We start from the raw sequence: 25,908 nt of genomic DNA on the forward strand, positions 1-25,908 counted from the left end.
GAGCTAGAGACTATAATGTTAAGTGAAATAAGTCAGAGAAAGACAAATGCCATGCGATTTCACTCATAAGTGGAATTTAAGAAGTGAAACAAACAAAGGGAGAAAAAAAGAGAGAGAGAGAGGCAAACCAAGAAACAGACTCTTAAATTCAGAGAACAAACTGGTGGTCACCAGAGGGGAGGTGGGTGGGGGATGGATGAAATAGGCGATGGAGATTAAGAGCACACTTATCATGATGAGCACTGGGTGATGTATAGAGATGCTGAATTACTATATTGTATACCTGAAACTAATATAACACTGTATGTTATAATAAATTTAAAAAATTAAAATAAAAAACTTAACAACAAAAAAGTCACAATTACTGGAATGGAGGAGACAAAAAGCATTGTTATCTGCACCTGATATAATCGTTCACTTGGAAAACACAGGAGAATCAACGGGAAACCAGTCACTGAAGGAAACCACTAGCACCAATAAGGGAGGGAGGGAGTTACAAATTAAATATTAGGAAAGTATCTACTTAAAAAATACAATGAGGGTCCCCTGGGTGGCTCAGTCAGTTAAGCGTTTGACTCTTGCTTTCCGCTCAGGTCATGATCTCAAGGTCCTGGGATCGAGCCCCACATCGGGCTCCATGCTCAGTGGGGAGTCTGCTTGAGGGTTCTCTCTCTCCCTCTCCCTCTGTCCCCCCACTCCCATGCACGTTCTCTCTTTCTCAAATAAATAATCTTTTTAAAAAATACAACGAGTGCTCACGTCAGCAGCACACATTCTAAAATTGGAATGACACAGACGTTAGTATGGAAAATGACATACAAATTTATGAAGCATTCCATATTAAAAAAAATGACTGGGGGGGGTGCCTGGCTGGCACAGTTGGTAGAGCATACGACTCCTGATCTTGGGGTCGTGGGTTCAAGCCCCCATTAGGCCTAGAGCTTACTTAAAAAAACTGACTAAGGAATCCCATCCACATAGTAATAAAAGTATGAAACCTCAACATAAACTCAATAGCAAGAGGAGGAAAAAGAAGAGAAGAAGACCAAACTTTACTGAAAGACGAAAAGGAAAAGTCAGAGAAATGGAGAGAAAGCCACATTTCTGAATGGAAGGACTATAAAAATGTCAATATTCTTGGGGGAGATGCAGGGAGAGCTCCCACCTCTGTGAACCACAGTCCAAGGAGGACCCAGAACACCGGGGCAAGCCCAAACCAGCTCTCCACCTTTGCGTCTCTGTGCAAAGTCAGAAAAAAACCCTCGCCCCACTCCAAAGCCCTGACTGACCACACATTCCCGGGACATGCAGGACCATGGAATCATCAACCTAAGAATCCAGGACTTTACTGACATGAGTACCAAGTTCAAAACCTCCTCACACCCAGGCTACCCCGGGCATTGCCAGAAGATAAACTCATTCCTAGTCCCTCGATGATGGGGGGATAAAGAGAATTCGGTACGTACATCCAATAGAATATGACTCAGCCTTTAAAAGGAAGGAAATTTTACACAGGGTACAATATGGATGAAACTCGAAGACACGCTAAGTGAAATGAGCCGGTCGCAGAAGGACACACGCCGTATGATTCTACTTATATGGGTTACTGAAAAGACCCAAACTCTTCTCTGTGTGGAAGCAGAGTAGAACGGTGGCTGTGGGGGGCTGGGCAGAGGGGGGCTGGGAGTTGCTGTTCAGTCGGTGCAGGGTTCCAGAGATCTGCCCTACAACATCGTGCTATAGTGAATACTGGGTTACACACTCAAAGATTTGTTATTTAAGATTTGTATGCTTAGGGGCGCCTGGGTGGCTCAGTTGGTTAAGCAACTGCCTTCGGCTCAGGTCATGATCCTAGAGTCCCGGGATCGAGTCCCACATCGGGCTCCCTGCTCAGCGGGGAGTCTGCTTCTCCCTCTGATCCTCCCCCTCTCACGCTCTCTGTCTCCCATTCTCTCTCTCAGATAAATAAATAAAATCTTTAAAAAAAAAAAAAAGATTTGTATGCTTAAAGATCTCATGTTAAGTGTTCTTACCACAATAAAAAAATGAATTAAATGTAGAAAAAGATAGAAAAAAAATGAAAATGCCGAATCTGAAATGTTAAACTTTTTTTTTTTACCATCAAATGTATTCATCAATAAATGATCCATGTAATATTATGAAAAAAATGAAACAGAAAAAAACCTCATTCCTGGGGCGCCTGGGTGGCTCAGTCATTAAGCGTCTGCCTTCGGCTCAGGTCATGGTCCCAGGGTCCTGGGATCGAGCCTCCGCATCGGGCTCCCTGCTCAGCGGGAAGCCTGCTTCTCCCTCTCCCACTCCCCCTGCTTGTGTTCCGGCTCTTGCTATCTCTCTCTCTCTCAAATAAATAAATAAATCTTTAAAAAAAAAACAAAAAAAACTCCCTCATTCCTGGCAGTCTGTGATTTTTTTGCAGGCTCTCATCCCCAAACAAATGGAGTGCCCCCCTCCTCTGCCCTCAACAACCACAGGGCCCTCGGGAACTCACAACCGAAATCAGCACACCCCTTATTCCGAGCCTCCTTTCTGAATGTCCCATCACTTCCGAGGCTGAATGACTCCCACAGCTTCCTTTTCCAGCCAGTCTGTTCCTTTTCCCACATTTCCGGAATCCGTGGGCCAGGAGCTGGTGTGGGTGTCGTCTCCACCCCCAACTGTCACTTTGCAGCGGTCTCGTCTCCACCCTGCGAAAGGCACCGCCTCCGTCTCTGAAGTTCATGCTGTGAGACCTGGCATCCTCTTTCCTCTCCTTGTCATCCACTGACCACCCCCCAGCCCAGTCTCTCGAGTCCCCCACATCCCAGCTCATGAAGCCCCCCGCCCTGTGCCAGGGACTGACCCACCCACCCTCTGTCCTCTCAGTCTTGAGACCTCCAGCATCCTTCTACTTCTACTCTCATGCCAGCAAGCCAACCCGTGCCACGTTCTCTCGGGCTCTGTTTCCTCATCGGCAAGTCCCGGTCCCGATATTTACTAAGCATGAACTTGCACGGTCTGCATAATCTCTCTGATCTATAAAGCGGCAAGGACAGTGATGATCCTGGGTCCTCGGGTTATTGCAAAGACTCAAGGAGATAATATGTATCAAGTACTTAGAAGAGTGGTGAGCACACCGTGTACAAAGAATGTGAGCTATTGGTAGCGATTCCATTACCAGAGGGAGATGATGGCGGAAGAAAACAAGTCTCCCCACCCCCGGCAAATGATGTGGCAGAGGAAAGAATTCGGACTGGGTGTGAGCATGTGACTTGGCAATAAGAATATCCACCTTCTGAGCTAGAGGAGTTGGTGCCTTCTCACGTCAAAGAGGACAAGCATCTTAGGTTGGAGCCTAAGGTACGCTGGGTCTGAGGCAGCTCACTGGGGAACGGATGGGCACGTGGGCGGGCGAGGACACCGGTGCCCTTTTGGACGTGCGCCTGCCTTGATGCTAGAATGTCTCCTGCGATGTCTGAGATCCTGTGAACATTAACACAGAGCTTGGCCAAGGTGCAGCTGGCTCCCTTCGCTTAACGTTGAGAAAACACTGATAGCAGTTTAAAATAATGCCATTCTTTTCATTCCTGCATGTGCCATGTACAGAACCGTCTAAATGAACACTTTTGTGCAGCGCCAGTTTTTATGACGTTCATCGGTGTGGCTCCAGGAACCTCCCTCTGGCCAAGTGCTGTCTCCAGAAGGGACTGGTGTTCAATGTCATCCCTTGGGCACCCATCAGGTCTCACCTGTGAGCAGAAATCTGACCCTCCATCTACCTCAAACCCACTGGGAGAATCAGCAATCCCTACTCTGAGGTATAAAACCCAAAGGATCAGGAGCAGGGACTCAGACAGCTGTTTGCATACCCATGTCCATAGTAACGTTCTTCACAGTATCCACGAGGTGAAAAGGACACAGATGTCCACTGATGGATGAATGGATAAACAAAATGTGGTGTATGCATACAATGTAATAGTCTTCAGCATTAAAAAGGGAAGGGAATTCAGGAACGCCTGGGTGGCTCAGTCAGCTAAGCATCTGCCTTCGGCTCAGGCTGTGCCCTGAGTCCTGGGATTGAGCCCCGCGTCGGGCTCCCTGCTCAGCATGGAGTCTGCTTCTGCTTCTCCCTCTCCCTCTGCCGCTCCCCCGGCTCAAGCTCTCTCACTCAAATAAATTCAAATCATTAAAAAAAAATAAGAACCCATCAGGAGAGTTTAGAGCTGTTGAGTCTACCCTTCAAAGTATACCCAGAAGCCAACTGTGGCTCCCAGCTCCACGGCTACAGCCCAGCCCAGGCCACCTCCTTGCCAGCCTCTGGTCTGGCCTCCCACTCCATTTGTCCGTGCTCAGCAAGCAGCCAAGCACTCCCTTCAGAATGAGGTCAGATCATGTCACTCTTCTGTTCCTTGGCCTTTCTGCCCTGGTCTCCCACTGCTGTCCACCTCGCGCATGGGGCTGAAGCCACGGTAGCCTCTCACTGTTCTTGGATGGGTCACCCCTTTCTACCTGGCTGACTTCATCACCTCTTCCACATCTTGTCTATGTGGCTCCAAGAACACAGGTGTCTCTGTCCTGCTCACTGATGATTCCTTTTTCCTACGACAGTGCTGGGCACATAAAATGTGCAGGCACTCAAAAATATTTGTTGAATTAATGAATGAGTAAAAAGAAGGATTGTTTCTCAAGTCTGGTAGTTACAGGGTTCCTGAAAATCCGGGCTCAGAGCGGAAGAGCACGGCTGACTTTTGGCAAGGCTGCCATCTAGTGGCTGGATTCCTTTGTAGCTTTGCGGGTGCGCACAACATTTCCTGGGACCCTGGAGATGGAGCCGCAGATGGGGTAAGCAGGGAGGGCAGCAGTCTACCTACACACAAGGGACCACTCCGTTCTCTAAATCTACTCCCCTAGGGTAAGATGAGATATACACAAAGGGCACCTTAGGGAGAAAAGGAAGAAGAACATATCTGGGCTGTAACACAGATGGGTAGATAATATTGATCTAGAAAATCAGTAGGAGTGGATGTTGGGCGTGGAAGCTTCGGGTGGGCGTGGGAGTTACAAAGTCAAACTCGTCTGGCCCTTCTTTCATTCTTTTTCTTTACGGCTCAACGTGGAGAGAACTGATGGAAGTCTGGTAAAGTCCAGCATCCGATGGGGGGGTGCCGTTTCTAATACACTAAATCATTCCCATCTTTGTCTCCATGGTAGTGAGATTTAAAAATCTGCACCCATTACTAGTATGAGCACGTTTGTTTCCCTGTTTCTTGTGTGTGTAAAAAAAAAAAACAAAATGTGATCCAGCATTCAAATGACCACCTCACACTCCTGGACCACCGCAGGGGTGGGAGCACCTACAGCCCAGAAGCACTGGCTGAGGGGCATCATCACCATGAGACCCCACAGTTTGGCTCACGGGCAGATGCACGGGTCTGGATTCACCATGAATGAGGCAGTCTGGGGACACATGACAAATGCACAAGAGCACCAGCTGTCCAAAAGCTGATTTAAAAAATTGTTGAGGACTGCCTACACTTAAAAATAAATTTCCAGAGACAAAATGTAATTTTCAAATTCAACTCTATTAATTCAAAGGACATAATTTCATTGGAATAAAGAAGGGGGTAAACTGAATTCGAATAGAAACTATAGGAGTAACAATTTTACCTTGCATACCAATAGCCCATTACAGTTTATGAGGACAGACAACATACTCAAGATCTTTGTCCTGACGGACACCACCATGTAGCAGATATGCAGGTATTTCCTTAATTTGACAAATAAGCATGCTAATGCCCTAGGGGCTGTGGGAGTGAGCCCACTTTAGGAGCCAGGATTAAACCCAAGTCTTTCTCTGGAATCCTGAACAAAGGGAGGACATGCTGTGATCAAACAATTAAACAGCTCATCAACAAAATGGTTAATAAACACCACAAAAGGCAAGTAGAAGAGGAAGATTTGGTTAACGCAAAAAAAAAAAAAAAAAAGTTTAAGTTATGACCTGTATTTTACTCTGTTTTTAATTTTTAAAGCATTGTATGTATGTGTTTAAAAAATTTCAAACAGTATAGAAAGATCTAATATGAAGTCTTTCCCCCCACCACTTTCAATTCTGGTAACTCCTCAAAGATAACCATTTTTAATCCCTCCAGAAAAAAAAGTTATGATTTCAAATATTAAATTAATGTATACTTTAAAAAAAAAATCAAAGCAAATGAGATCATGCCATAGGCACCATGGTCTTCTCCCCACTTCATAACGTACTTTGATCTTTCCCTATTGGTACATACGAATCTACTGTGTCCGTTTTCGAGGCTGCGTACTATTCCACTGGACCAAAATCGCATTATGCAACCAGCTCTGTACTGATACACGCTTACGTGTATTACAGTTATAATTACAGTTATAATAATGCTGCAGCATGTCCACACGTATTGCCATCCTCTTTCAAGTAAATCAATAATATTAAATGCCAAGGAGATCCTTGGTGGAAGATTATACATATTTCATACGTAGACAGATATTATCAAACTATCCTTGTACATCAACTATAGGTGGGGTCCTGGCTCCCCGTGCCCTTAATAACACCAGAAATGCCTTTAATGTTTGCTCATTGATGAGAGGAAATAGTATATCCAATTCTTGTTTTGTCACATTTCTTTACCTCTATGTGAGACTTAGCATCTTTCTAGTGCCTGTCTTTACTTTTTAATGTGAACTAGCCATTTTTTATTGTATCATTTTTCTTTTTCTTATTGATTTATATAAGCTCTGTGTAAATACGCCTTTTGCTACCTGTATTGCAAAAACTTCTGCTTTTTACAAAGCAAGTTTTTATATTTATGTGATTTTTTTTTCATCATTTCTTATATGGCTATTGTGTTTGTTCCTACTTGGAAAGGACCCTCCAAGGCCAAGACTACAAACTGACTCTGAGGTTTTCTCTTTGCACGTTCATGGTTTCGCTTTTTAAGATCGAACTCTCTCATCCACTTGGAATTTATTTTGATGAGAGGAATGAGATCAGGATCCAGCTTTATTTTTTCCTAAAGACCCAATCAGTCATTATTTTCCAATGAATTATCTATCTTGATATAAAATGCCACTTTTATCCCATTCTATCCTGTATATATACTACCCTAGGTGTAATCTGGACTTTCTCCACTGTTCCACTGAATTGCATATCTGTTCTCCAGTTCCAAGATGTTTAAACTTAGTCCCTTGATTACTGTGTTTTAGAGATTTTCTGGTTATTCTGGAATATTTAGTCTTCTAGATCAGGGCTTATCAACAGAGGCACTATTAACATTTTGGCCTGGATAATTCTTTATTGTGGGGGCTGTCCTATGCGTTGTAGGATGTTTAGCAGCATCCCTGAGCTCTGCCCACAAGATGTCAGCAGTAGGCCCCTAATTATGACAAGAATATCTGTAGACATTGCTGGTTGTTCCTTGGGTTAGGGTGGAGGGCAAAAGGCCCCCGTTGAGAATCACTGTTTTGGATAAACCCAGTATCATTTTACCAGTGTTTGCGCGCCCAGTCAATTCCCGCTGATATCTTAATTGGGATGAAAATGAATTTATAGAATAATTTAGACAATGTTATTATAGTTAAGATATTATACTTATTAAATTCAATCTTTATTATATTTGACCTTCCTATTCAAGAACCATGTGTATCCTTCTACTTATTTACGTCTTTTATGTCCTTCAAAAGAGTTTTAAGATTTAAAAAAAAAAAAAGTGTAGGCTAGGGGCGCCTGAGTGGCTCAGTCATTAAGCGTCTGCCTTTGGCTCAGGTTGGCTCAGGTCGTGATCCCAGGGTCCTGGGATTGAGCCTCACATTGGGCTCCCTGCTCCACGGGGAGCCTGCTTCTCCCTCTCCCACTCCCCCCGCTTGTGTTTCCTCTCTCGCTGTGTCTTTCTCTGTCAAATAAATAAATAAAATCTTTAAAAAAAAATAAAAAATGTAGGTCTTGTAATATTAAGCTTATTCCTAGGTATTTTACCTTTTACATTCCTTTATAAAGAGGATCATTTCTTGTGTTATTTATCTCTTCTAACCAGTCACTGATAAGAAAGCTATTTATATTTGAAATTCTATAACCAACAACATGCTAAATTCCTATTGTATCTAATAGATCTGCAGGACATTCTAAGTTTTTTCTAATGATACAATTTCCAGGAAATTCTAAGCATTTTTCTCAAGTACAATGTTATCCTCTGCAGAAAATCATCATTTTGTTTCCTCATTTCTGATATTTCTGTAGCTGGAGATCTCCTGTCTCACTGCCTTGGCTAATACTTGCAGAAAAATTTAGATAGCACTGGTAATGAGGCAATCTTGAATCATTCTTGACTTTAATGGGAATACTTCCAGGATTTCACCCTTGAGGACAGTTCCAGCTTTGGCTTGGGATACATATATTTTAACCCCACTAGAGAAGTATCTGTACATTTATAGTATACCAAAAGTTTGTTTTTAAATATGAAAGATTGCTAATTTTGCCAAACACGTCTTCCATCTCTATGGAGATGACCAATGGTTCTCCTTTGGTCTATTAATGTTGTAAATAGATTATATTCCTAAATTTCCAAATACTAACACATTCTTGGAGAGCATAAATCCAGTTGGTTGTGATCTACACTATTATTCTTTTAATTTCTTGTTGAATTCCACTTGCTAATATTTCGATCCCACATTTTTACCTCAATATTTGAGAGTGAGAGGATTCTGTTATTTTTTTTTAGCGGTGCTTTGTTAACTTTTGGAATTAATGTTTAGGCTGGCATGATAAAAAGAAGTTGTACTTTTACTTGTTGTATTTTTAAAACCAAATGTCTGTATTTAGTATGAAACCAGTCCTTAAAATAGTATAACCAATGTATAGAAATATGAGGCCCTTACATCCCCCCCCCAAAAAAAAGTCATATATACTCTTCGTAGATTCAACTTTTTGAAAACTGAGTAAATTAAAATACACCTTTGAAAGCTAATCTGGGTTGTGGTATTTTATGCAGAATGCAAAAATCATAAGTATACTACTGTTCAAGCTCCATTATAAATTAATAATGACATATTTCAGCTATTTTCCCATCTTAGACAATTTAGCAATGCATGGAGATCTGCATTATAATGGTTGGACCATGGAAATCTTAGCTCTCTTATATATGTGCGCCCAAAGAAAATTAAATACATTTCTGATGCTTCCCATGCTCTGAACTCAAATATAATGGTTAAAAAACCTTTTTTCTGATTCTCAGAAAACCAGGGAAACAGAAAGTTCACGGGTTCCCATGGCCACCACCACCTAAGTGACTCAGAGGGTTTTTCCAGGTTTCCAGAGGATCCAGGAAGGATGTCGTACACCCACGTGTTCAAGAGGCCTGCAGGCTTCATTCACTCAGCTAACGCACCTCACACCAAGACAGCCCCAGAAGGTAGAGCGCCTTTCACACACGTGGTGACAGATGGACTGCTGCAGGGACAGAGGGAGCCAGTCTTCTTCATTACCTTTTGTTTCTTGTCTGTCTCCTCACTAGATGTAACGTCCCCGTGGGCGGGGACATTGTTGCCTAAACCCCCATCTTCGCCCAGAGTGAGGGCCAGTAACACACATCTGATGAGGGGAGGGATGCAGGAATCGTGGAAGGTTTTTCATAGCGCCAAGATGAATGGCTTGCTTAGGTCCCTCCTGCCTGGGACCTTCCTGCCTGAGTCCTTCCCACCTGGGGTCTTCCTGCCTGGGGCCCACCTGGGGCCCTCCCACGTGGGGCCTTCCCACCTGGGTCCTTCCTACCTGGGTTGCTCCTCAGGCGGCTCTCAGCAAGCTCAGAGATGGCTCCAGCTGTCGAAGTCTTTTTCAGTCGAGCCACCCCGGAAGCGGTGGTACTTCCTGGTTTGTTGAGCATGTCCTCACTACTGGCCCTCTTGAGCTAAGAGACAGGTAGAGGGAAAGACAGAGGACGAAAGCATACATTATCAGTAAGGAGTGCTATAAACCAAGAAAACACTGAGCGGTACCACCTGCCCAGTGGTTAAGATGCAGTAAAGGCACTTGGAGGAGCACAATCACGTGCAGCGGAAAAATGCAAACCCAGACAAACCTGTGTCTATCATTTACAGGTCCGAGTATGATCTTCCATTACTGTTTCAAAGAATATTATAAGATTATGAATATTACCCATCATGTCACACTTCAAATATTGAGTTTTTTTTTTTTTTAAAAACCTGCTTTCCTGTTTTTGTTTTTGTTTTTTAAAGATGGGAGCCGATGAAGAAAGAACTGTGAGATGCACAAAAAGCAAGATAGGGTAATGCACAAAAAATTCAAGGACAACAAAAAACAGCTTAAAAATACGTATCTCAATTACAGAGATGTATGTGTATATATATGTATGCATGTGTATATATGTATACGTACATATATATATACATGCACATATATATGGAGGGAGTAGAAGGAAAAGATAGAAATGATCTGAATTTGTACCATGTGCTCCACACCAGGCACTCTGTGTATGATCTCACACAGACAACATGTTCAGAGGGAAGAGAGGAACCTTCGGGAGGCCAGAAGAACACTGCTAATGGAGGACAGAAAGGAAGCAGAAGAAACCTCTCCCCTGTCCCAAAAATAGCATAACAAACATTCGTTGAAAGGAATTAAAGTCTAAGAGGGGGGAGCCCCTCAATGAGCTCACAGTTCTGGCCCCGGTAAATTACATTCAGGGTTAATGGGAAACACTGCAAATATATTTTCTCAACCATGGTAAGTCTTCTGGAAAGAATATTTCTGAAGAAGCATAGTACTAGAAGGCTGGAGCCAGGCAGATGCCCGGAGCCATCCCGAAAAGATCTGACATCTGGAGAAAGCAGCATGAAAAAGGAAAATGAGGGCGCCTGGGTGGCTCAGTCGTTAGGCAACTGCCTTCGGCTCAGGTCATGGTCCCAGGGTCCTGGGATCGAGCCCCACATCGGGCTCCCTGCTCAGCGGGAGGCCTGCTTCTCCCTCTCCCACTCCCCCTGCTTGTGTTCCCTCTCTTGCTGTGTCTCTCTCTGTCAAATAAATAAAAATCTTAAAAAAAAAAAAAAAAGAAAAAGGAAAATGAGGGGTGGGCTGTAATTTGGGCGAAGCCCTGGTTCCACCCCTACAAATGCTAGTCTACTTTTTTCCTTTCCTCCCCATTGTTCTTTTATAAAATTTTTTATTGTGATAAAATATACATAAAAATTGCCATTTTAAGTGTACAATTCGGTGGCATTAAATACATTCCCATGGTTGTGCAACCATCACCACCATCCACCTCCATCAGCCCGAAGTGAGACTCTATCTACTCATGAAACAGTAACTCCCCATAGCCCACTTTCTAAAAGAGGGAAGATGGCAAAAGTCTTAATATTAGCCCAGAAATTCTGGTCAACGTCTTTAAACAAATTATTCATTTTAAAAACAAATAGCTAATATCGAAATGATGATTTGCATGCACTTCCAGTCCCTAGAAGTGAGCAGAACTGTATTTTCTGGCCAATAGTACAGACCCCTAGTGTAACAACAAGACTAAACAAGGCACTTGGGTCGTGGCAGAAGTCCCTCGAAGTCACTCGATTGCCCTTCCTACAGGGGCCCCATCACTGTTTCTCTACCTCCTGTCTCAGAGTAACAAGGGCCCCTGCACCCAATTTCTCCAGCCTCTCAAATTATCTGTCAGGTCACCAGTGAAATATGTGTTTAATACTAAATGACAATAGTTCATGATGTCAGCAACTTTTTCTCAATAGAAAAACAAAAACAAAAACAAATTTACTCGCTCTGCCTACAAGCATGCCCAGATGCCTCCGTTGGGTCCCCAGAGAAAATCAGTTCTGATTTTAGATTTTGAAAATTCCCTGCACAACACGTCAAATGACAAAGGGAAATCGTTGCAGTTAAGGGAAATTTCCAACGCAGCAATGCAAATGATATGCACTTGGTTCTGCTGACCTCTATCTGATTCTCGGACAGAACTAAAATCAGTAAGTCTGATGCGGAGTGTGGAATAATCAAACTCCACAGCAAAAGGCCGGGAGAGCAAAGGCTCGGTCTGCAAACCAGAATGGGAGGAATCCAACAAATGAGAGTGCAACCCCGGCCCTCCCCCTCCCCGCACTGAAACTGCCTCCTGCAATCCCACCCACAGCCTCCACCCACCTCCAGGCTCCGCCCCTGGGCGTGGCCCACGGGGGACTTGCTCCTCCCACTCCCCCTTTCCCTAAGAGCCCGGTCCTTGGTCCTTGGTGAGATGACAGGCGGAAGCCACAGAGGACCGGAGTCAGCAAGCAGTGGGAGACTTAGCCCTTCGTGGTCCCACTCTGTGTTATAAAGAGATGGGATCCTGCCCCTTCCAGGCGGAAGGACACCCCAGATGTGTTATTGCCAGCAGCAGGCTATCTCCTTCCCGCGCAGTGTGGGGAGTTTGGGAGGCAGCAAGGCATTTACAGGGTGGGGGGGGCACCTTCCACAAGGAATCCCATCTGAGAAGGACTTATTGCTCAGAAGCTCCCCCAGGAGGCAGCACATACAGACTAAAAGCTGGTCCTTCTTTTCCTCTGCAGCAAACCTCTTCCTCTATCGCTCTGTTTTGGCTGCGACATCAACGTCAGACACGGAAAGCTACGAGTCTTAGTAATTCTTGTTCTGTCTCTGTTCACGGCTGCGCTTTGGGCTTTGTTTGCTGGTCCCTGAATGCGACTTGGGCACCGCTTGAGGTTTCTGGTTTGTTACAGATGATCACTGGGCAGGTACGCACTTCAGGTGTTACTTTGATATGTTTAATAAGCATTTTCAATAATGCTTTCACTGATATTTAAGCTGCTGAGCACCTGCACATGAAAGCTTACAAAAGGAAAAAGTTTAAATAGCTCACAGATTAATGTAACTAAGAAATTCCTCTGGATTCCACAAAGATGGGGGAGTGGTGGAATCTGAAGCTCTCTAAAATCACACGAAACCTAATCCCATCTTCAAAGGTAGAAACCGGGTTATGGTTGGAGAAGTGGCTGCCGAACTCGGGGGCGCATGAGAATCCTTGGAGGGCTTGTTAACATGCAGACTGCTGCCTGAACCCCAGCCTCCAATCTGCCCCTCACGCCAGCCCCAAGTTTCGGATTCCCACGGTCTGGAGCAAGGCCTGAGAATCTGCATTTCTAACTGGTTCCCAGTTGCTGCTGCTGCTGCTGACCTGGGGACCACACTCTGAGAACCAATGGTTTAGCACAGCACTGTCGATGGAAATATAACACCAGCAGCGTATGTCTAGTGGCCACATTAACAAAGTGAGAGGAAAGCAAAAATTAACGTTAAGAATATATTTTCTTATGGTGCAGCCACTCTGGAAAACAGTATGGAGGTTCCTCAAAAAGTTGAAAATAGAGCTACCGTATGACCCAGCAATTGCACTACTGGGTATTTACCCCAAAGATACAAATGTAGGGATCCGAAGGGGTACGTGCACTCCGATGTTTACAGCAGCAATGTCCACAATAGCCAAACTGTGGAAAGAGCCAAGATGTCCATCGACAGATGAATGGATAAAGAAGATGTGGTGTATATATATATACAATGGAATATTATGCAGCCATCAAAAAACCCCCGAAATCCTGCCATTTGCAACAACGTGGATGGAACTAGAGGGTATTATGCTAAGTGAAGTAAGTCAGTCAGAGAAAGACAAGTATCATATGATCTCACTGATATGAGGAATTTGAGAAACAAGACAGACGATCATAGGGGAAGGGAGGGAAAAATGAAACAAGATGAAACCAGAGAGGGAGACAAACCATAAGTGACTCTTAATCTCAGGAAACAAACTGAGGGTTGCTGGAGTGGAGGGAGGTGGGAGGGATGGGGTGGCTGGGTGATAGACATTGGGGAGAGTATGTGCTATGGTGAGCGCTGTGAATTGTGTAAGACTGCTGAATCACGGACCTGTACCCCTGAAACAAACAATACATTATATGTTAATAAAAAAAATTTTAAGTTTTTAAATTAAAATTACAAGAGAAAAATACAAACAATAATTGTAAATATTAAATTTTCAATAAAACATTTAAATAAAAAATATATTTTCTTAACCCAACACATTCAAAATATTATCAGTGTAAAATATATGAATGAGGCATTTTACATTTTTTTGGCACTGACTCGTCACAATCGGGTGTGTATTTCACACTTAAGGCACATTTAATTTTTTTTTTTTTAAGATTTTTATTTATTTATTTGACAGAGAGAGACACAGGAAGAGAGGGAACACAAGCAGGGGGAGTGGGAGAGGGAGAAGCAGGCTTCCTGCCGAGCAGGGAGCCTGATGCGGGGCTGGATCCCAGGATCCCGGGATCGTGACCTGAGCCGAAGGCAGACACTTAATGCCTGAGCCACCCAGGTGCCCCAAGGCACATTTAATTTTGACATTTCAAGGGCTCAACTGCCACCCGTGGCCAGTGGCTGGTGCATCAGGCAGCACAGGTAGGGAGACTCCCGGAGAATGATTACGTAAGACTGGCTGGGTCCCCAAGCGTCATGCAGAACATGCCTAAACTGCCCTGCTTTCCGAGAGGGGGGCCCTCTGGCCCCCCTGGCCACAGGAGATTGGCCAGGGTCAGTATATGACTCATGCTTAGCCAAGCAGAGACCTTTCCCAGTTTTTTGCTTGTTGTTTGATTTTTTTTTTTTTTAACAAATCAGAAGTAAGCAAAAGAGGTAATTGGAAGTAAGCAAAGCAGCCAGGTCTTCCAAGGGATGTGGGGTGCGCGGGCTTGCTGGCAGCCATGCTTTGTAATACAAGCCGCAGGAGAACAGACGTCAGGAGGCGAAGGAACAGAGATGAGTGGCAGAGAAAGTGTTCTGGCATGTCCTGGTCCCTGGTGCCGGCCTCTCTGAGCTCCAGTCTTGTACCTCTGTTCTACCCCCAGTGACACGGGAGCCTAGGATCTGCTCAATCCACTTTTCTGCTGAAGCTCCTCAAGCCAACGCTTCGCCATTTGCAACGAAGGTGGTCCTGACACGTAGACGTGGGCCTTATTAATGGCCAGAATGAAGTGGCCTGTCCGCATCCGAGCACCCAGGGCTTTCCTTTCCTGCACTGGGCTTGAGCAGCCCACGGAAGACCTACAGCAACATCCTCCGGACCACCTGGGCTCCTTGCCCCTCACCCAGTTCTTACACTGCTCCTGCAGCTGGGGCCAATATTCGAAGTAGGGCCTTTCATCTCACTTTGGTGGCTTTGTTTCAGTTTTCCTGTTTGTGACTAGCTCAAATATATCTATCCATCCCATATGTATCCACTTACTATAAAACAAATGCAGTAAAGGGGCGCCTGGGTGGCTCAGTGGGTTGGGCGACTGCCTTCAGCTCAGGTCATGATCCTGGAATCCCAGGATCGAGTCCCGCATCGGGCTCCCTGCTCAGCGGGGGGTCTGCTTCTCCCTCTGACCCTCTCCCCGCTCGTGCTCTCTCTCATTCTCTCTCTCTCAAATAAATAAATAAAATCTTTAAAAAAAAAAAAAACAAAAACAAAAACAAATGCAGTAAAGATGGCAACTGTAGCATCCAGGTGGCTGGTGCATGGGTGTCACTGTCACTCAATGTCTCTGTGCGCTTGCCATTTCCATAGTAAACTACAGAGGGAAACAGATCCTTTACCCACGGCTGGAGGTGGGAAGGGGAGAATGGTCGAAATGCAGAAACACGACGAGGGCTAGAAAGGCACAGGCTTGGTACAGCTCCTTCTGCTACCCCTTCCCTCGAACGCTTCCTCTTTTATAGAGTACGTCCTGGAGACCCCAAGCATCAGAGATGACAACATGGATATTTGCTTTTCCCCTGACATTTTCCCCGTGGAACAAGTTTCCAAAAACATTTACCTATCAGGCAGAAGCAGCCAGCATTTCATTGTCCTCAGGAAACCCACCTGAGCTTCAGATCTTTTTTATTAAACACTGCTTAAAAAAACATTTTGATAGATTCCAGAAGCTCTAATGGTCTGAAGTATATGTATTAATTTAAAATCTATATTAAAAATGTCTCCCTGAGGCGCCCAGGTGGCTCAGTTGGTTAAGCGTCTGCCTTCGGCTCAGGTCATGGTCCCAGGGTCCTGGGATGGAGTCCCGCGTCGGGCTCCCTGCTCAGCAAGGAGTCTGCTTCTTCTCCCTCTCCCTCTGCTGCTCCCCCTGCTTATGCTTTCTCTCTCTCTCAAATAAATAAATAAAATCTTAAAAAAAAAAAAAAGTCTCCCAAATGTGCTATGGGTCAAAGATAATAAAAATAAAAACCATGGAAATGATGAGCAAATCCAGTGTAATAGAATGATAAACAAAATTATGGGTAGCACATTTTGTCCACATTTACTCCTCACGGCAAATAAGGTATTATCTTCATCTCAGAACTCAGGACAACTACATAGCTTGCCTGAGGTTTCACAGCTAGAAAGTGGTCGAGGCAGGATCCCAACTCAGCCTGGTCTGACCCACCCCAAGACCGTGCTCCTCCTTATTCCAGCATCCCATCATACTGCCACTCCCAGAAGAGCTGGTGTCCTTGGGCATTTGATAAATACGGAGTGCCCGCCAGGGAACAGGTGCTTTTCTAAGCATGAGGGACAGAGCTGTGCAAGAAACAAAAGAGCACACAGCCCCTGCCCTCATGGGGCTCCTGTTCTATTCGTTGCGAGACAGACGCTGCCCAAGCAGGTGTGTACAATGGGAGTAAGAGCTAAGAAGGAAGATGAGGCAGGGCGAGGAGGGTGTATGGGGGCCCAAGGGGCACTTTCCAGTGAGTGATCAGGGGTGATATCTGATAAGGTGACATTTGAGCATAGACTTAAAGAAGAACTGGCAGAGGTGCAGGGCTGGGGGCGGGGGGAGGAATGCTCCAGGCAGAGGAGCTGCAAACAGGCTGCTGCAGAGGTGCGTCTAGCTCATGGAGGGGCAGTGCCACTGGGCATCAGGAGAGCATATGGCTGGAGCCTGGAAGGAGGGAGGTAGAGCAGAGGGGAGGGCAAGGACATCTGAGAGGGAATGGGATCTCCAGGGCATCATTGGCTATATCAAGGACTTTGCTTTTCAGCCCGAGTGAAATGGGGAGCCCTGAGACGTGATGGAACATATGTGTTGAAAGGACCACTCTGGTTTCCGCTGAGAACAGAATGTGGGGTGCAAAGACAAAAGCACAGGGATGGTTGAGGAAGGCCGTGCAAGGAAGGTGGTGGCATGAGCCAGGGGGTCCCAAGGGAGGCAGAGGCAGCTGGCCTGACGTCGATTTTGAAGGCAGAAGGGATGGCATTTTGCTGATGGTCTGTGGCATGTGAGGAAAGCAGGGTCCCAGATGCTGAATGGCCTGAACCACTAAGAGGATGAAGTTGCTCAAAGGGGAAGATTCACAGGGGCGCAGGAGGTGGAGGGGAAGGAGTCTGTTTTGGACATGTTACATTCTAGGAGCCTTTTACTTACTTTAATTTTTTTAAAGATTTATTTATTAATTTTAGAAAGAGAGAGAGAGCGAGCAATAGGACGCGTAAGGGAGAGAGAATCTCAAGCAGATTCTATGCTGGGCACAGAGCCTGACACGGGACTTGATCTCACGACCCCAAGATCATGACCTGAGCCAAAACCAAGAGTCAGATGCTTAACCAACTGAGCTGCCCAGGCGTCCCTGTAGGTGCCTTTTATTTATTTATTTTATTTTTTTATTTTTAAAGATTTTATTTATTTATTTGAGAGAGAGAGAATGAGAGACAGAGAGCATGAGAGGGAGGAGGGTCAGAGGGAGAAGCAGACTCCCTGCCGAGCAGGGAGCCCGAGGCAGGACTCGATCCTGGGACTCCAGGATCACGACCTGAGCCGAAGGCAGTTGCTTAACCAACTGAGCCACCCAGGCGCCCATGTAGGTGCCTTTTAGACATCTAAGTGGTGATGTCACAAGAGCAGCTGGAGGGTTCCTGGATGGAGATGCAAATTCGTATGTCATCCATGCGTACAGTCGACCCTTGAACAGCACAGGGGTTAGGAGTCAAAAATGCAGTCAAAAATCATGTATGACTATTGACTCCCCCAAAACTTTATTCATAGCCTACTATTGACCAGAAGGCTTACGGGTAACGTAAACAGTCGATTAACACCTAGTTTGTATGTGATCTGTATTACATACTGTATTCCTATAGTAAAGTAAGCTAGAGAGAAGAAAATGTTAAGAAAATACACTTACATACTGTACTGTAGAAAATATGCAATTCAAACCCATGTTCAAGTGTCAACTGTAATATTAAAATTCACGAGAACAGACGCTAACACCTAGAACAACTTTTCTCAACTCGGCCAGTGCTGACCCTCACTTAGGGAGCCTGTTGGAAATTGGGCGGGCTGGGCCATGTTTAGTCATCCCCTTGATTGGAGGTGCTACTTGTATTTAATGGGTGGGAGGATGGGGAACCCAGACGTTGTCCCATATCCCACAGAACTCTCACATGTTCTGCAGACATTCACAGAGGGGGAGCACCTTTTGTCCTTATCTGAGCCTTGAGCATCCCTTGGTTTTACATGGAAAAACAATGTACTTCCTACACAGCTGCCCCATCCTTGTGCTCCTTGGAGTACCTTGGGTCTATCAGCAGTCACGCTCAAGCACATGCAGAGGCAAATACAGATTATTTAATTAAACATGGATTGCCTCTTCTTTTTCTTTTATAGTTAGGATGTTATATTGATTTTTCAAGAGTACGTGTGTAGGCAGGTTATACGATCTCTGAATCTCATCTCAGGATAGTAAGGGAGGCTTTGGGGGTGACACAGCAGCTAGATACGAGGTGAGACCTCCCCAAACTGCACCCTGGGCCCACCTGACATTAGAAACCCAGAGGATGAGCAGGAGCCAGCAGCGGAGACCCCGAGGTGCCGCCAGGGAGGGAGGAGACAACGGAGAGAAGGTACTCCTAGACGGAGGGCGCAATCAATCATGTTAATGCTACTGACAGGCAAGTAAGACGAGATGGAGAATTGACAACTCCATGATCAGGATTGAGGAGATCACTGGTGATCTGGACCCCCATCTGCTAGGGTGCTGGGGGCAAAACTCTAACCGGAGAGTCCACATCATTCAGGGCAGCGGAATCTTAGTTTCTCTGTTAAGCATGTTGCACATTTCCTTTCTCAGGCCCAGAGCACCCCTGCTCCCCGCCCTTGCTCTGTTCCTTTGGGTCAGGATGGGCTGGTTCTCCTGGGACCCTCCGGGGAGCCTCCTTCCTGACCTCGACAGGCTGCTAGTCTTGCTTACTGCCCTCTTCAGTCCTCCCGCCCAGGGCTCCCGGGGGGCGCCCAGCAGCCATGTGCTGGGTGTTTTGGTCTGTACCTTGCTGAGCCGGGACTCAAAAGCCAGCGAGGTGGAAGATTTCGAACTCTTCATGCCTGAAGGGGCCGCAGGGAGGGGCCGTGCACGGTCTGTCCCATGGCTGCCCGCTTTGATGACCGGATTCCAGGGTTTGGCTGCGCTCCTCATGTTTGTCCTAGTGAGTCCGTCTTTCTGCACAAGACGGAAAAGAGAAACATGTGTCCACAACTCGAACATGCCGAGCAACATCACAGAGCTCTCCCCCCATCTCCACGTTCCCACGGTTATCACAGAGATCGAAGGTTTCTCTTTGGGCTGCACGGTGAGTATTCTCTGGAGCTGACACCTTCGCGTGAAGGCTACTTTGTACAATTCATGTCCGCTTTTACCAAACTAGTGAAACTTACCTGCGATATAATTGATGCTCTGACATTACTTTTCAGCCAAATGTCGGCTCCTTCTTATTCAGGGTATAACTGTATTAGTATATGGTATAATACATACTATTATTATGCTCTGCTATTATACTATATGGCCATATGCTAAATACATATCCCCTTAAAACAGGGCAGCTCGAGTCAAGACATTCTGTGTCCACAAGCCTTGCAGCTTCGGGGTTGACAAGGGCACAACCTACCTAATTTTCAAATGGATCTAAATGAATTACTTGAAAATTGGATTTCACAGAAGCATAGCTTTTTCCTTCTTTCAAGCAAAAATGGGTATCATTTAAAAATGAATGGAGCATATTTTAATTGGCCGGACGTGACATTGTATGGCAGAGTTAAGCCCCCCCCCAAACTAAACTGTTTTATGAAAGAAATCTGTGCTAAGGAGCAGGCTGCAGTTAAAAGCCGGAGGGGACAGCCTGCAGCCAGAGGTGTGGAAGGCAGCCTGAAGCTTGCCATCAGCAGTCAGGGTTCTCATTCCTGAGTGAGGAGTGGCCTGCCCTCTCCGGACCTCTCCGAGCCCGTTTTCTTCTATCAATAGCGCAATAACACAGGAATAAATGCTCTCTAGGGGCTCATTCAGCTCCAGCCCTGCCCCTGCCATTGTGTATTCCAGTGACCAAGGGTGTGGCACAGAATACCAAAACCCCAGGTAATGCCGCATCCCTTCAAAGAAACAAACCAGAAAAATGCACTTTAAAAAAAACACCAGTAGGCGACAGACAGCTAATTCCAGGGGCCACACTCATAGAACCTGGAAGTCTAATGAACTGTCCCCGAGGGAGGGATCCTAGCTGGTGCCAAGCGGCTCTGGGCCCCCTCTCCAGAGCCTCCCCGCATCCGGGTAGATGGCACCAGCCACCTATCGGAAAAACAATAGGCTGCCTCCCCAGCCTAGCTCAGGCTGTGACCTCTTCTGTTCCTGGCTGGAAGACACCATCCCCAACTGACGGCGCTTCTCAGCCAGGACGAGCCAGCTCCTATTCCTACTTCCAGTGATTCGATGGCGGTGACACCTGTCCAAGAATCCACCTGCAGCTCATCACTGCTGTTCCCGCCCCTATGGGGACGTAGCTACAGGTGAAGATAGGTGTGTGAAGACTTTGCCGTGTTTTCTCGCCAGTGTTTCTGAGAAAACGTCTCCATGATTTCAGTTCTATGATTTAGTGCTGAACCTGATTAGTCTCAGCTTGGTGCCGGATATCGTGATGATTTTTTTTTTTTAATTCTGTAGTACTTCTTGTGTATTTTACTGAGGTTTAGCACCAATTATTTTTCTTTTCTTTCTTGATCTGCGATGCTTAATGCTGGTTTCCATGGCAACAACGAGAGCATTCCTAGATTGGCAACTACACAGTAACTCATCTTATTGGGACTCTCAACAGAAATGAGCCGACATGGCCTGAGTAATTCTTGAAGAGCATGACTGATTACTTTTACCAGTTACTACAGAACCAGCCTGGAACATGTCAGTCTGTCTTTATGAAGATGACTCAAATAAAATATCTGTTTAATCAAGGCATCCATACGTTATGATTATAACTGGTTCGAAATGACTATTACAGGGCTTACTTTATGAAAACATAAGGTGATTCTGCCCAAGACCAAGGTGATTCTTGCTCAAAACTCAAGATCTAAACTCCTCTCTTAATCTCTGGCAACAAATCTGGCCAACAAATCTTCTGGGCAGTGCACCTGGAAAATGTTCAGCCTTTTTTCAAAGACTGATGAGTTACTTGCTCTGAGGCAAAATTCTCAGGGTTACTTCACTTGCATCATTCCTCCTAGAAACTTCTGAACCCAATCAAATTATTACCAGAGAGCGTGTCTCATCTGGACCCCTCCTGTTTGCCATGCTATCCTTTCTTGGCTCCCTCCACTCTTTTTTTCCCATCATTTTTCCCAGACCAAGCCTTCTATTTTGGACCCATCCACCAGCCAGATTCTTCCCTTCAAATGCCACCTTCTTTCCAAATTCGAAATATACAGAAATGAGATAATTAATGTCTCACTCGTGTGCACCCAGAAGAGAACCCTATAGGTAGGGATGGGACTCCTGGAGCAGTATCGGGCTCCACAGGATCAGTGCAGCTTCCCAGGGATGGATAAGAGGATGAGAGCTGGTGTGTGAGGAAAACGCTCCAGTCAGACCCAACACTAGCTTTGCACCCTGCTCCCCCTTCTCATGGCTTAGGACATTACTAAACCTCGCCCCAGCCCTCACCTCCAGCCTGTACCAGTGTCTTCCCAGTGTTCTCCAAGTTGTCTGGAGACTGCCTCTTTTCCCTTGCTCTGCCCATACCCGGCTCTGGGCTCTTCTGGAACAGACCAGAAAGGTTTACGCTCAAAGCTGTCCATCGGCAGTGCTTGGCCGGCTTTGGCCCAGCCCTCTACCCACTTCCAGGAAGGCCTCCTGCCGGAAGGGGAGCAGGTGCCCATAGGCTCCACTCCCAGATTGCTGCAGACTTTTGTGCACCCCACTTCTGACACAGGGAACCAGATCGTTACAGTGTGTGAGAGTAACTCTGCTAAGAGCTCCTCATGGGTAAATCCTCACCATAACCCTAGGAGGTATCACCCCCACTTTACTGATGGGGAAACTTTGGCTCAGGAGGGTTAAGCGACTTGCCCAAATCACAGAGTTTATGATGGAGCCAGGATTCAAACCCAGCTGTCATTGGCCCTTACACACCAGGGATGGATAAGGCCTCTGTGAATCGTCTTTGCTCCCCTGGGAGAGCAGGAAGGCTTTTGGATCCAACGCTCCTGGTCCAAACGCAGCATCACTGTTTGCTGTGTGAACTCGGGCATGCTTTTCCAACATCATGATTCTCAACATCTTCCCCCAATAAACTGGAGTCATTAGTGCCGATGAAAAGAAAACATGGATACCGAGGGCCAGGCACATAAAAGGCACTCAACCGGTATCAGCTGCCTTTCCTGCAAACACTTTTCATTGTGTTCGCTGGAGGGCCGCTCCGCTTCATAATCTCAACAATACACAGCAACGGACCCATTAGACCAATTTCAGTGGCAGGAGCCAGACATACCCGATTTAAGGGAAGGGCCCCTCCTGTAAACAGAGCAGCCTATTTTCTTGCGGAAACACGAAAGAGGGTGAGTAGAGAGGAAAATAAACACTGAGAGCCGACACATTCCCATCCTGAGAATCGGCGCCAACCTTAATACAGCCTAGCTACTGAGGACACAGGTGTGAATACTGGGTGAATAATAATTTCCCTGTGGATGTGAGTTAGTAACAGAAAGTAAATAGATGGGCTCTGGCCAAGTACAAGAAATTAAAAAAAAAAAAAGATTTGTATTGTTAATTCCTTGATTTCTGCAAATCCTCCTAAACCATCTCAAAGGATCAAGTTGATGAAGGAATTACAACTAGATCTAGGAACCCACCCCCGCACGGGCGGGAAGAGGGCCTTCCCAGGGGTATCTTTTTAAAATTTTCCAAACATTTTATTTCATTTTTTATTTCTTAGTTTTTTTATTGAGGTATATTCGACACAGTGTTACATTAGTTTTAGGTGTACAGCAGAGTGATTTGACAACTCTATACACTTATGCAAGTGTAACTACCATCTGTTTCATTAAATTACCATTATTAAATTATTAAACATTATCAAAATACCACTGACTATATTCTTTTTTTTATTATTATGTTATGTTAATCACCATACATGACATCATTAGTTTTAGATGTCGTGTTCCATGATTCATTATTTGTGCATAACACCCAGTGCTCCATGCAGAACGTGCCCTCTTTAATACCCATCACCAGGCTAACCCACCCCCCCACCCCCCTTCCCCTCTAGAACCCTCAGTTTGTTTTTCAGAGTCCGTAGTCTCTCATGGTTCGTCTCCCCCTCCGAATTCCCCCCCTTCATTCTTCGCCTCCTGCTATCTTCTTTTTCTTTTTTTTTTTTTAACATATAATGTATTATTTGTTTCAGAGGTACAGATCTGTGATTCAACAGTCTTGCACAATTCACAGCGCTTACCAGAGCACATACCCTCCCCAATGTCTGTCACCCAGCCACCCCATCCCTCCCACCCCCCACCACTCCAGCAACCCTCAGTTTGTTTCCTGAGATTAAGAATTCCTCATATCAGTGAGGTCATATGATACATGTCTTTCTCTGATTGACTTATTTCACTCAGCATAACACCCTCCAGTTCCATACACGTCGTTGCAAATATCAAGATATATTCAGAGCACTAAATGAGAAAAATACGCAGCCTAGGGGCACCTGGGTGGCTCAATCGGTTAAGTGTCTGCCTTCAGCTCAGGTCATGATCCCAGGGTCCTGGGATCAAGCCCCACATCAGGCTCCCTGCTCAGTGGGGAGCCTGCTTCTCTCTCTCCCTTTGCCTCTCTCCCCAGCTTGTACTCTCTCTCTCAAATAAATAAATAAAAATAAAATCTTAAAAAAAAATGCAGCCAAGAATACTACATCAAGCTAGGCTGCCATTGAAAATAGAAGGAGAGATAAAGCTTCCAGGACAAACAAAAACTAAAGGAATTTGCAAACACAAAACCAGCCCTACAAGAAATATTGAAAGGGGTCCTCTAAGCAAAGAGAGAGCCTAAAAGCAACATAGACCAGAAAGGAACACAGACAATATACAGTAACAGTCACCTTACAGAAATACAGTGGCACTAAATTCTTATCTTTCAATAGTTACCCTGAATGTAAATGGGCTAAATGCCCCAATCAAAAGACACAGGCTATAAGATTGGATTAAAAAACAAGACCCATCGATATGCTGTCTGCAAGAGACTCACTTTAGACCCAAAGGCACCCCCAGATTGAAAGTGAGGGAGTGGAAAACATTTACCAGGCTAATGGACACCAAAAGAAAGCTGGGGTGGCAATCCTTATATCAGACAAATTAGAGTTTAAACCAAAGACTGTAATAAGAGATGAGGAAGGACACTATATCCTACTTAAAGAGTCTATCCAACAAGAAGATCTAACAATTATAAATATCTATGCCCCTAACATGGGAGCAGCCAATTATATAAGGCAATTAATAACAAAAGCAAAGAAACACATCGACAACAATACAATAATAGTGGGGGACTTTACACCCCCCTCACTGAAATGGACAGATCGTCTAAGCAAAAGATCAACAAGGCAATAAAGGCTTTAAGTAACACACTGGACCAAATGGACTTCACAGATATATTCAGAACATTCTATCCCAAAGCAACAGAATACACATTCTTCTTTAGTGCCCATGGAACATTCCCCAGAATAGATCACATCTTAGGTCCCAAAACAGGTCTCAACCAGTACCAAAAGATTGGGATCATTCCCTGCCTATTTTCAGACCACATTGCTTTGAAACTAGAACTCAATCACAAGAGGAAAGTCGGAAAGAACTCAAATACATGGAGGTTAAAGAGCATCCTACTAAAGAATGAATGGGTCAACCAGGAAATTAAAGAAGAATTAAAAAAATTCATGGAAACAAATGAAAATGAAAACACAGCTATTCAAAATCTTTGGGATACAGCAAAGGCAGTCCAAACATTTTATTTTCTTACCAAGCTTCTTTTCTTTCCAGAAGAGAGTAAGACTTATATTTAAACCGTAACTCATAAATTATATGGCATAAAGTAGAAAAGAAATGAGAGAGAGGTAGGGAGGGGAGGAGGGAGGGCAATGGTAACAGCTATTTTAGGAATATGATTAGGTGTCTGGTCCTGGGGGAACATCAGAGCCCATGCACATGTCTCTTGCCTCCTCGAATCATGTTCCTCTGCTCCTTCATCGCTGCCCTCGGAACCTGTGTTGGAAGGGTTGTTTGGGGGGCCTCAGACTTATGACCTTTTTAAGGCAAGAGAACAGAAGGGCGACGGGGAACCCATTCTGGACGATCGTGAAATAAGGAGGGTCTGAGAGTGGGAGAGGCACTGAGGTCTTGACTACAAGTACAATAAGCACTAGGAAGCGGAAAGCTAAGGCATTCAAGTCTGAGAACTAACAAAATATGAATGTTCACATAGCTCAATCACCAGGGGACTCGGCAGGAAACAGAACATAAGTGAACATGCTGAAAATACCTAGCTTGAGCTTTTCAGAGCAT

At 45.2% G+C, this 25,908-nt stretch overlaps 1 protein-coding gene across 9 annotated transcripts in view; it reads right to left on the reverse strand.

Moving 5' to 3' along the window:
• The window catches only part of SPECC1 (sperm antigen with calponin homology and coiled-coil domains 1), a 271,702-nt gene that overhangs the window by 171,194 nt on the left and 74,600 nt on the right, over positions 1 to 25,908 (reverse strand). For all 9 annotated transcript variants that reach the window (XR_013446037.1, XM_078067987.1, XM_078067988.1 and 6 more), the window contains 2 exons: positions 19,376 to 19,546; positions 9,797 to 9,932 (listed from right to left, as the gene is read on the reverse strand). Coding sequence is in view for 8 of the 9 variants with exons in the window: in XM_078067987.1 (XP_077924113.1) it covers positions 9,797 to 9,932; positions 19,376 to 19,522 (283 nt within the window). In the remaining variant the exon portion in view is untranslated. The remainder of the gene's footprint in view (positions 1 to 9,796; positions 9,933 to 19,375; positions 19,547 to 25,908) is intronic.

Source organism: Halichoerus grypus, chromosome 2 (genome assembly GCF_964656455.1).
Source record: "Halichoerus grypus chromosome 2, mHalGry1.hap1.1, whole genome shotgun sequence".
Lineage (NCBI taxonomy): Eukaryota > Metazoa > Chordata > Mammalia > Carnivora > Phocidae > Halichoerus > Halichoerus grypus.